The 12317-nt window shown below is 33.4% G+C and overlaps 1 protein-coding gene across 1 annotated transcript; it reads right to left on the reverse strand.

The window, feature by feature from the left end:
• Positions 1 to 6718: 6718 nt before the first annotated feature.
• On the reverse strand, positions 6719 to 10925 carry LOC148274491 (cytochrome P450 307a1-like; the record flags this gene model as incomplete). Its single annotated transcript, XM_088237039.1, has 1 exon — positions 6719 to 10925. A coding segment is annotated over one exon (1280 nt), but the record flags the coding sequence as incomplete, so codon positions are not given.
• Positions 10926 to 12317: the final 1392 nt, after the last annotated feature.

Here is a 12317-nt window from a genome sequence, read left to right on the forward strand (position 1 = left end):
TAATTATAATCCACGCAATCCACGATCAGTGAAAACGAAGCCGAAAATTCTTCAGGCCGCTTATCATAAGATTTCAATGACAGCATTTGGTTCGGTTCGGCAGGATTTTTTGTATGGGAGATTCAAGCGAAACCGAATCTTCGCTTATTGGCATAGCATGAATGTCGTCGTTTTCGCCTTCGTAACGAATTGTCTTTACCCCATACATTTTCCTTAAAATGCATAGCATGCACGACCATTTTTTTTATTTTTTTTATTTTTTTATTTATTAATAAAACATATAAGACATGAATATCATGATATTATATTCCCAGGAGTTGTACGAGAAAACTCATTTGGGACGGTACATAAAAAAAATAGTACATTTCTTGTAACAATACATAGTATACATTTAAACAATAAAAAATTTAACAAATTTTAACAATCTATGAACTTAATATTAAAAAAGGAAAGAAAACATTTAAACAATCTGTGAACTTAATATTAAAGAAGAAAATAAAAACATTCAAACAATCTGTGAACTTAATATTAAAAAAGAAAAGAAAAACATTTAAACATTCTGTGAAATTAATATTAAAAAAGAAAATAAAAACATTTAAACATTCTGTGAACTTAATATTAAAAAAAGAAAAGAAAAACATTTAAACCTAAAACACAATATATAGACTATTCACAGAAACTGAGCTAAAAACTATCACTTTCAAAAAGATTCAAGAAATAGGTCTTCATTTCTGGTCTTTGAGATTTACCAGTCGACATTTCATTTTTAAGGTCATCAGGCAGTTTATTAAATTGTATACGACCAATGTATTCCAGAGACCTTTTGCCGAACTTCGTGGAACAAAATTTAGAAATGTGAAGATTTTTTGCATGTCGTGTATTATAGTTGTGAATTTCATGATTAAATGTAAGTTTTAAATTTGTGTGAGCAGAAAAGTTCGTATCGCTTTTGCACCGAAAGAAGGTTATTTTACACGAATGCTATTTATCTGTCGTTTGGCAATTCGCTTACGTGTTTTGCAGCTGTCAAAAAGTTGACGGTTTTTGTTTACTGAGTTTTGAATCAAGAAACAGTATTAAATAGTGAAACATTCATCAAAATTCAATGATAAATTGTTAAAGGGGCATATTAATATCAATATCGAGCGTAAATCTTAAAAACTGCTGTGTTTTAAAGAAGGTAAGTAGTGGCCTGAAACACTATTTTATTGCACCTAAAATGTCACTTCAAAATTCGTTATACAGTTGTTAGTGTTGATAGTGATTGATAGTGAATAAAGTTTAAAAAAAAACATGTTTTTCTTATTAAAACTACTTTATAACAATTTATGTACATTGTTTCATTTATTTCATATTTAAAATACCACTAAAATAATTTATTCCGACAATTCGTAATTCGGCTCCAGTGTGCGTCGGTAAAAAGTACGAACGACACACGGCAAATAACCCAGAAAAACTTATTGTGCAACTTAACGGCAGTGAAAATCTAAGAAGTTTAATCGGAGTCAATGATATTTCTACGTTTTTGTAGACTTGAGATTTTTGGACTTACTCAAACATTGTTAAATAAAAAATGATTTATTTGTTGTTGTTCATGAAAAAAAGTATCTAATGTCTTATTTTTATTTTATTTTATAAATAAAAGACGAGTGATACTTTAATCCACAAATTTGGAATATCCAGTGACCGGTTTCATCGCTTTCGCGACATCTTCGAGACTGGTATCTTTATTAAGGGAGTTCAATGTATTTATACAAAACAGAGGTAAGTTAAGGATAGATAATTCAAAATCACTTGAAAGTAAATTAAGTTATTTTTATCTTGAGGATCATTATATTTTTTTAAGGGTTAACTAATGAGTTGATATAATGCTATTTTAATGAGTTTAAGTATTTTACTTAAATATTTTTAAGGCTTACTTCAATACCACTAAATAAAAATAATTTTGACTAAGAATTAAATACTATGAATCAGTGATCAATATTTTCCAATCACTAGTGACGTTAGTTTGACAGCTGTCATTTTAATCAAGCTATATTTTAAGGACTAAAGGTGTATTTTTTTTATGTATCTGTTTTTTCCAAGTGTATTTTTACAATTAAATAAATAAAAAAGGTCTCCGTCTTCATTGAAACACTTAAAAACACAGAATCTAAAAAACGTCCGCTTGTTCAATGTAAGATATTAATGTATTTTGCCGCTAAAGGTCACATTTGCATACATTCTCAGTCAAGGCTGCCCAGCGGGGTGAATTCGACGGGAACATTTTGTGCCGGGAGACGATTTCGTATTCGGAAGCGGAAATGACCTCTATGAGCCCGGGTTTTAAATTATGTCTGTGCGTCTCATAAAACCTAATTTGACCTTAGAACATTGTGGTGTAAAAATAACTATACGTTTTATGTTTGAAGAGAGATGGAGATTTTATTGATATTTAAGGAATTAACTTTGCGGTCAAACATTCCAATGAACGTCAGTTAATATTTTTTATTTATTTGACAAATTGACGGACAATGTCCAATTTAAACAAATCACCTGGCGAAAAACAATAATAATTTGGGAACAAATAAAAGAGTAGCAAATAACAACAAAGAAAAACAAAAGCAAGTTAATACATTAGAGAGGTATTATGGAATCCAGATTAATTCTACAAATAAAGTCAATTTATTGAGAATAATTTTTCAGTATATTTGTAAAAAAACTCAATTTACAATAAAAATAATTAAGTTCTTGATTTTTCTCTATGGATGTCTCCTGAGAGCCTTAACCACGCTTGATTACTTCACAAGGCATCAGGTTCTCGACGTCCTGAGTCTCGATTATGAACGCTATCTTCCTCTGCTCAAAAATTCTTACCCATTAATACTAAATGCACCCTGGTACAAGCATTACTACTACCCATTCTAGATTACGCTGATGTTTCCACGACTGATTTAAGCTGTGAGCAACTCGATAAACTTGAACGCCTTCAGAATACATGCATAAGGTACATTTTGTCTTTGGAAATATGACCACATTTCTGATTATCGCAGGCAACTGAAATGGCTCAAAATTAGACAGCGGAGAGACTATCACTCCCTCTCACTTCTGTTCAATGTACTTCACAGTATTTTTTTATTTATATCCCTACAGAGATGAGGTAGAATTTTTTCAAATTCAAGATTCAGGATTATGGATATTCGAGCGTTTTACAGGGCTTATGACCTGTCATTGGCTGGGTTAAGTGGCCACTTTATGTAGGTACTACAACATTCCCCATTACGCTTATTTAGCGAATATCCACATCAGGTAACATTTTTGGTTTTTTGTATATATGCTACGAATCAAGAACCCATCCACAAGCGAGTTGGAAGCGCCATCTATGCATTGATATTGAAGTTAAGTATTTAATTAGCAGATTACTTTATTTTATGTAGTTAAGACTCATCCGAGTTAAATTAAGTACTAGTAAACGCCTGCAGATGACTCTGCAATACACGTGCAGGTACACGAACCAAAAAAATGTTAAAAAATGTACTTCACAGTCCTAACGCTCCTATATACCTGCGTGAAAAATTTCAACGCTTATCAGTTCATGGTTTACCTCTTCGTTCTAATTCTCGAGGCACTCTCTTAATACCCATTTAAACGGTTGAAAATTAACATGAACCGTGACGTATTAGCGGCGTGGCCAATGCAATGGCCGTTTTTGCGGGAATCCAAAATTTTTAAATATTTTTTTTTTGCTTGTCAAGATATAACTTCATCATAATACAAATTCAAACACGTTTTAAAACTACCGAAATGCAAAAAGTTTACACTCCGCGGAACTGACTCCGTTGAGCGCCTGGCTAATATTGACGAAAAAAATGGCTCATTAAAACAACGCTACCCATTTATTACAAAACAAGTGCAATTTACGCCTTTAGATGCTTATGCTTATGTAAAAAGGTTTAATGCACATTATGGAATTTAATTTGACTGATTTACTTTCTTAAATACGAAATGACAGCCGGTTTATTGCAAAAAAATTACGTTCTTGAAAACTTCAAGCTCTGGTTTCTCAAAAGTAGTGTCAAATATTTAAAAAATATTTTTTGCATTCCAACTAATTGAAAAGGCCACTTTAAGGACCCCTTTCATTTCGAAATTCGGAAAGAAAAAATAGCGGCCCACCCTAATGTGCATGGATCCATTTATCCTAACACATGCTTTGCTGTCCTTATACAGAGACGCAATAGCCCACGTCAGATTGCTGTTAATCCATCCTCCGATAACACCTTCCATAACTTATCTCTGTCAACTCAATCTTCTATACATCCTCTTCCAAAGAAGCTATACGAAATTAAAACAAGCCCAAAAATTTTTAAGCATTAAAATTTCAATGGTTGAACAGAACAGAAATGCAACAATGTTTTGAGTATGTCCAAATGCTTGCAGACTTGCTGGATTTTCTCCCCAGGGAGTTGTTTATTTTTAAATATGTAAGTAAAAAGTAAAAACTTCACAAAAGTCAAAAGATGGAAGAGTTGAGGAAATGTGGATGTTCAAACATAGGCAAAATGGTGAATGTTACAAAGTGTGTAAAATGGCTACTTAAACCAGCCAACGACAGGTCATACGCCCTGTAAATGTCTAGACTTCCATATTCCCTTCTCTAAAAGGTTTTCCCTCTCTGTTGCAACAAATTGAAATAAGAACAGAAATGGGTTATATTTGTTAGGGTAGGTTTTAAAGAAAAACATTACTTTTGTGGACATATCATTTATTTTTATTTTTGATAAAGCATAATATGTGGGTATTTTCGTTTAAGACAATAAATAATATTTTTTTATGTACATGTTATAAAAAAAAAATATGATGTAAGAAATTAAGTATTTAAACACTAACTCAAAAATTTTCTATAAACTGCTTGCGCGGTTCCGAAATAGTTTTAAAAAAATATTTTATTTGACACATAAATTAACATTAAATTATAAGATCGGTATTTTAAGCTGGGCCAATTTTTTGATATGGAAAATATTTTACAGGGCTTATGACAGGTCATATCAGGATACGTGACCTGACCTGTCTTGTTCAAGTCGCCAATTTTACACACTGTAAAATGCACCATTATTTCAATGATTGCATATCTACATTTTTACTACTACAGCCCAGGGCCTCGATTATGATGGGAAGATAAAGACGTCATACCTTCACCTTGACGGTATAGTTGAAGATAAATTCCCTCTAGCGATTATAAAGATATACTACCAACCCCCCCACCTTCAAGTTTTGGGTAGGTACATCGATATGATTCAAGGGGAAGCGTACGTCACGTTACACATATCTACGCTCTTAAATGACATAGCTTCAGTATGACGTCATAGTTGAAGATGAAAGTCTCCCGACCGACTACAAAGGTATAGTACCGATACCCCCACCATCAAATTTTGATGTAAGTACATAATTTTATACCGACGAATCTAGAACCCCTCGATACGTTTATCTACGCATTAAAAGTGTCAAAAATTTTGCTCCACCGAGCAGTTTTTCTTTTAATTATGATTTATTAAAAATTTTAATCGTTTTGAGGTTGGCACTTTTTTTATTAAAAGCCTATTAAAAATATGAGAGGGAAGTAAGTAAGTTTTGAAGTCGAATTAAAATCCGACATAACTGTCACTTTAATAAAACGAATGCCTAGATGTAGAAATAATGTCGCTAGGTTCTCTCCTATTAACAAATAAGGGTATCTAGGCGTCAGACACAGATAATATGCGTGAGAAAGTTACCACTCTAAAAAAATAATTTAGTTATTATAATTTTTCCATCTGTTTAATTATCTTTCCGAGTGTATGTATCGAGACGTTATAGGAGCCGGCTTAGTAGTCGATCGATAGATACATACAGACGATCGTTAAGCGTACCGTCTAGGTGATTTCCAAAAGTCATGCAAAAATCATGTTCAAGCGAGCATTTTTTGCTTGAATTGGGATTTATTGGAGTTTTTAATAGCTTTGAAGTAAGCACTTTTTATTACAGAAGCCTATTTAAAATAAAAATGAGAACTATTTTTAATGTTAATGACGTAAGGAAGGCGGACTAATTTTTTGCGGTCATTCCATTGGCTGGTTTCGATCATATGATGTCGATATGACAAATAGGTAGGACATACCGAGGTAGATACAGATAGTACTGAAGTTAAGTATACCGTCTCGAAATATACAGATGAAGATAGCGTTCATAATCGAGGCACAGGAAGTTAACATATTACACTGTTCTCTGTAGATAAAGAACATTTTAGTGAAGGTAATATTGAAGTCTAGGCATCTACAGGGCTTATGACCTATCATTGGCTGGTTTAAGTGGCCACTTTACACACTGTGTAACATTCACCATTACCAGGAAGTGAAATACAGCCTTGTCTACAAACATTTAAACAAGCCTAAAATATCATTAAACTAACTGGTGTAAAAAAAATTAAGTAGTATACCTTGTCGGCTTCGTGGTGTAGTGGCCAGCGCGATTGCCTACCACGCATGAGGTCTCGGGTTCGATTCCGACATGGTTGACATGTAATATTTAACTAAAAATGTAATATTTTACAGTCCCCTGGACTGGCGCCCGAAGCGTAAGACTGATCATCTTACCTTCATGTAACAAAAATGATCAAAGAGAATGATAATGATGACGAGTAGGATACCGTGATATAGAAGCTCGTATAGCTCTGAAAGCGGTTGGTAGAAAAAATAAAAAATTCGTGGTTAAAAACTTGTTTTTATTTAGGTATACAAATCTTTACACACTGTTTAACTTCACCATTCTTCTTATGTGTAAACATCCATATCCTCAACTATTCTTAAAAATGTTTTCCCTCTCTGTTGCAACGAATTCAGATATTAATAACTCCTAAGAGAAGCAATCCAGTATGTCTACAAATATTTAGACATACTAAAAACATTGTTGATTGAAATAACTAATACAAGAAGAAATGTAAAATTGAAAAAGTATTTTCAGGGGTCGTTTAGTGGGAGATATATTTCAGGCAGCCGAATCTCACCTACATCAATAAAGGTTTGTAGACAGTCTGGATTTCCTCCCATTATTTAGATCTAAAATTGTCGCAACGGAGAAGGAAAACATTTTCACGAAGGGAATATATATGGAAGTCTAGGCATTTACAGGGCTCATGACCTGTCATTGGCTAGTTTAAGTGGCCACTTAACACACTGTGTAACATTCACCATTCTGTCTTTGTTTAAACATCCATGAATAGGGAATCCTCAACTCTTAAATCTGTTGACTTTTGTGAATTTATAAAATGATAAAGGTTCCAGCTTTTTAACTTTACAAACGTTAACAGATGGAGGAGATATGTGGATATTCAAACATTGCCAGAATTGTAAATGTTACTCAGCGTGAAAAGCGGACAGTTAAACCAGCCAACGGCGGTTTATGAGAATGTTTAAAATTCTTAAATTTGGTTTATCCATTCTTAATTTTTTGGACATATTTTTGATGATATATTTGACAAACAAATTTTCTAATTAATAGATATTTGAGACAGTACAAAATATATTTTCAATGTGATATAATAAAATAATCCAGCTTGTAACATACTCTTTAAAAAAATACATATTATCAAAAAATATTACATAAAAATCATTGAAAAGCTTTGAAAAAATTATATCGAACATTGGAAATTTTCAGATGGCAAAACAAAAAATATCTAGAACTGAAATAAAAATTAAATAATCGACAGCCAAGAAATAAAGATGACATACAGATGCAGCTATTACACATTATATAATAATAAAAAGTGAAAAATTATAGAGTACTGATGCGATTAAAGAAAAATATGTACTAAGCTGTGTACGAAAAGCCTCATTGGATTTTAAAATGAATTGGTTCCGAAATTTTTAGATTTATTTACGCCCGTGCCTATTTTTAAATTACTGGAACTTCTAAGTGTGTATTTTTTTTTGTATTTGTTGGTAATCAGCGTTACACTTAAACGTTCGTTGCTAACTTTGTCAGCTGGCTTTTTGCTGGATAATATGTTGTGGAGCGAATTCCTGTCACAAAAATACAATATTTTTTTCTAATATATCGTTCTTTTCACCTACTTTTATAGCTGGCATTGTCAAGATCATAAACAACCCCAAGTCTCTTAAATTAATTTTAGCCAACTTTGCCTCATCGAAAAACAATTCAGATATTTTATAATGTATCGTAAGGATAAAAATACTAATGCAATTTATTTAAAATACATGAATAAATTATGTTGTTAGAATAAAATCTTTGAAACAAAATCCTTTTTTTTCTAGGTCTCCAAACTTTCAAATTGCTTTTGAAATTAGTGACTTTTAAAAAAGCAATAACTTTTAGGATTTTTGCCAAATTTTGGATAAATTTTGTCGGTTGATTATGAGTTTAAGACCAATTGTTTAAAAAAAAAAACGTTAAATAATTTCTAAAGTATAAAAGATAAAAAACATTAAAAATACCCAAAAAATTCAAATATTTTTTTAGTACATCCGGAATAAAAAATATTTTATTTATCCACAGGGATCAATACAGGTCTGGTTAATGGTGGACTTGGAAAAATTATGACACTAAATTGTTTCTGGGAATTTAATACAATGCAAAATAAATTGACAGTACAATGCAGTGTCCTATAAGATAAGTTTGAAGCAGAGTTCATACGAAGACAGACCAATGGACAAGACAATACTGTCTTGTCTTCGTAAACAGCCTTAACCGCACAAGACAATACAGTGGGACAATACAACAAATCGACCGTAGTTCAAACGAATTGTCCTGCGGAGATTGCTTTTTTGTCCGTACATTCGAATATAACTGACGCCTTATCTGTTCGGTATGCTTCGGTATCACTCGGAAATAAGTCTGCCGTTTGGGACGTTTCGGAATTGTTCAGGTGCTCTTATAACGCACCTTAAATCACCCCTGAAAAGTGCCTGCTAACGGCACTCAACATAAACAATCTCGATTTTTTGCACCACAACAGACCAGGAGGTCCAATTACAGTTGTGAATCACAGTACAAAAGTCCCTGGCTTGAGAGAAATCACATTTTAATTTTTGTGTTCTCACCGGGAATTGAACCCGGAATATTTCACGCGTGATTCAAGTGTCTTCAAAACTACACCACGGAGGCCACCAATCTCTGCTTCGCTATAAAAGTCTTTAATCTAAAATAATTTGGTTTACTTCGGTTATTACTAAGGCGGAAAAGGCGTCAGGTATCTCGATCCAAAACGTTTGCTGCTTACAAAGCCACTTCGGGTGGATTCCGCGTGGATAACGTATCGAGTATTTACGAATATGTGGCCCGTCTCGGTTCATGGTTCTGTCCTCCAAATTTCAGTTCACACAAAGACAATAGGTCTGAAGCGGGGACAAGACAATATTGTCCTTTCCTCGTGTACTATTCATAAATAACGAACAATATCAGTGCAGATATAACAAAACATAAAATGACTAATATTTAAATACTTAACTAATTAATAAGTTAAAATAATTCGCGAGTCTAATATATAATTCGAAAGCGTAGATCTTCACAAGATAAGTCGTATCTCATTACTAAAACGAGAAGTTCGGAAAGTCGAATCTTGGTTTGTGAAATCAGTATCTTCGTAGCTGACACCCAAAGTTCTTGGACTGGTTAGCGCGCTCGAGGAGTGAATGTGAGTCCAAACGTGTCAGGTGGAAGGGCAATTGATGCTGTGAAGGTTTTAACTGAATCTGGCCTTTTGCAAGAGATGTCGAAGTTCTGGATGATCGTCGCAAGACCAACCATGCTGTATTTCATCAGCAGACCTTGGCCCAGGCAAGTTCTTTTTCCAATACTGAACGGCATAAAATGTGTCAAATTTTGCTTCATGGTAACGATTTCTTTTTTTGATCTTGCGTGCTCTATTGTTGTGGATTCCGATTTGATTATTTTGTTGTTTTCTTCGTTTTCAGACTCCACGCCCGAGTCGTGATCTGATCCCCTCCTCTCACTTTTGACATCGACGTAGACTCTGTTTAAAAACCTGTCGGGATCGAATTTTGACGGTTCTTCCCAGTACTTTTCGTCCATGTTGATTTTGTAATTGTTGATAATGACGACGGTGCCTTTCTCGACTGCGTATCCGTCGATCGAAGCGTTTTCTGTAGCGACGTGAGGAACGATCGGCGAGGATTGGTATCTGAGTGTTTCTTTTACAGCAGCCATCGTGTATGGGAGAGATTCTGAATCAGCGACTGTGACTGCTCGTTCTCCACCTGTAGCGTTGTCGATTTCTTCTCTTATTTTAGCTGCGACTTCGGGATGTTTCGAGATGATTCCGAGCATTACTGTAATCATGTTTCCGACGGCGGAACTGCCTCCCAAAAAGTCTTCCAGCGTGAAAATGATAGCGTCTCTCGTGAAAACATTCGTTTCATTTTTAAGCGTCTTCAGCAGGGCATCTGTGAAGTCTTTTTCGTCATCTTCGTCGTCTATATTCATTTCCCTAGTGTTGATAACTCGGGTAAGGATAAAATGCCTGATATCCTGCGACCATTTGGCCAATTTTTCCATGTGGTTTGAGTAGAATGGCAGCAACCACGGGAAGACATCCACAGCATAACCTTGGTTGATCTCCCAGAAGATGTTGTCGAAGAGCCTCGTTACTTTTATGTATTCGGGATCGGAGGAATCGAAGCGGATCGAGCACATGTATTGAGAAAAGATATTGAGACATGTCGACATGATAATTGGCTTGAAGTCCAGATCAACTCCTTGTCTTCTGGCTTCGAAAGACTTGGCTGTGATGGTCTGGACCATTTCCTTCATCTCGATGCTTCCAATGTCAGAGATGATTTTGTTGAGGTTGGAGTATGGCTTGGGATCACAGTGTCTTCTGGCGATGTTTCTCCTTCGGATTTGCAGGTTGCACCAGTCACAGAGGGCGAGAGCTGTGAAAAACGAAAAATTCAAATTAGTTTCCCAAATTAAAAACAACTACTGTACAACATCATTATACTTACAGAGGAATATTTTTATTTAATGAAATGAACAAAGATAGTAAAAAGTACAGTCAGAAATACAATATATTTAAGAAAGAAGTGAAACATTACATTTACAATTCTTCTTTATGTAACACTGATTGAAAACATAGATAATATCTTTTTTGTAATTTATATGTTATTGTAAAAATATTTTTGATTAAAATAGAATAATCTATTGTAAGACGTCACTCCCCATTATGTACACGAGAATTTTTTATTTCTTTTACGTAATGGGAAACGTTAATGTAAATATATGTATCTGATTATTGTAAAAAATTGTATTTAGTTGTAATATTGTATTTTAATCTGTTATTTATTTATATACGGCATTTCTGCCATTTACATATATGTGGTATAGAGAGTGCTTAAAAATAAAAATATTTAAAAAAATCGAGTATGAAATAGTAATATACTCGTACTGTACACATTATTAATTACTTGAAATACATATATATTCTAAAGAAATTATACAATAACAAAATACATTAATCAATCAAATTATAACTATTCCAACCCAATCTTCTGAAGATGATTTGCTCTTTTTGATAAAAATATGTTGGTCACTTTATTTTTTAAGTTAGGCAGAGATAAACTAAATATATCAAAATGTGATGCATATTCATTCCGGGTATTCTGTAATCTAACAATAGGTGAGTTATATTGAGCTACCGTTCGACAATTTTGACAATAAAATATTGTAGATGTTCTGCTTAATCTAGGTGGTATATAGAATGAAATCAATTTCAGTAGATCGGGGGTATCAAACATTGGTTTTATTATTTTATATAAAGTCGTAAGATCGGTCGATGTTCTTCGTTCTTGCAATTTAGTTAATTTAAGAGAGTCAAAAATTTTGTTATAATTTAATTGACTAGTAGAAAAACCCATCTTAAAATTAATATATCTAAGAAATTTATTCTGAATTCTCTCAATAGAATCTGAGAAAGTGATTTGATAAGGTGATCATATTGGAGAATTATAATCTAGTTGGCTTCTAACTAGATATGTTATTTTGTTGGCTTCTAACTAGATATGTTATAGATATGTTATACAAATGCCTTTTATAGTTCAGATATACAAAAATAACAAGAAAAATACAAATATGTATGTATAACCTAATGAAGCTCAGCCTCACCAAATGAGGGTTATCACTAGATCCCGCTCAGGGCACTGCAGATTGAATTGAAGCTTACTAGAATGAATCTTTCTGAAAATTATAGATGTAGGTTCTGCAGTGCAAATGAAGAAACACCTACACACCATGCGCGTTCCATTCATAAAATGCATGGACCCATTGGT

The sequence above is a fragment of the Micrasema longulum genome, unplaced genomic scaffold (assembly GCF_059751315.1).
Source record: "Micrasema longulum isolate JH-2025_06_02 unplaced genomic scaffold, ASM5975131v1 h1tg001641l, whole genome shotgun sequence".
Classification (NCBI taxonomy): Eukaryota; Metazoa; Arthropoda; class Insecta; order Trichoptera; family Brachycentridae; genus Micrasema; species Micrasema longulum.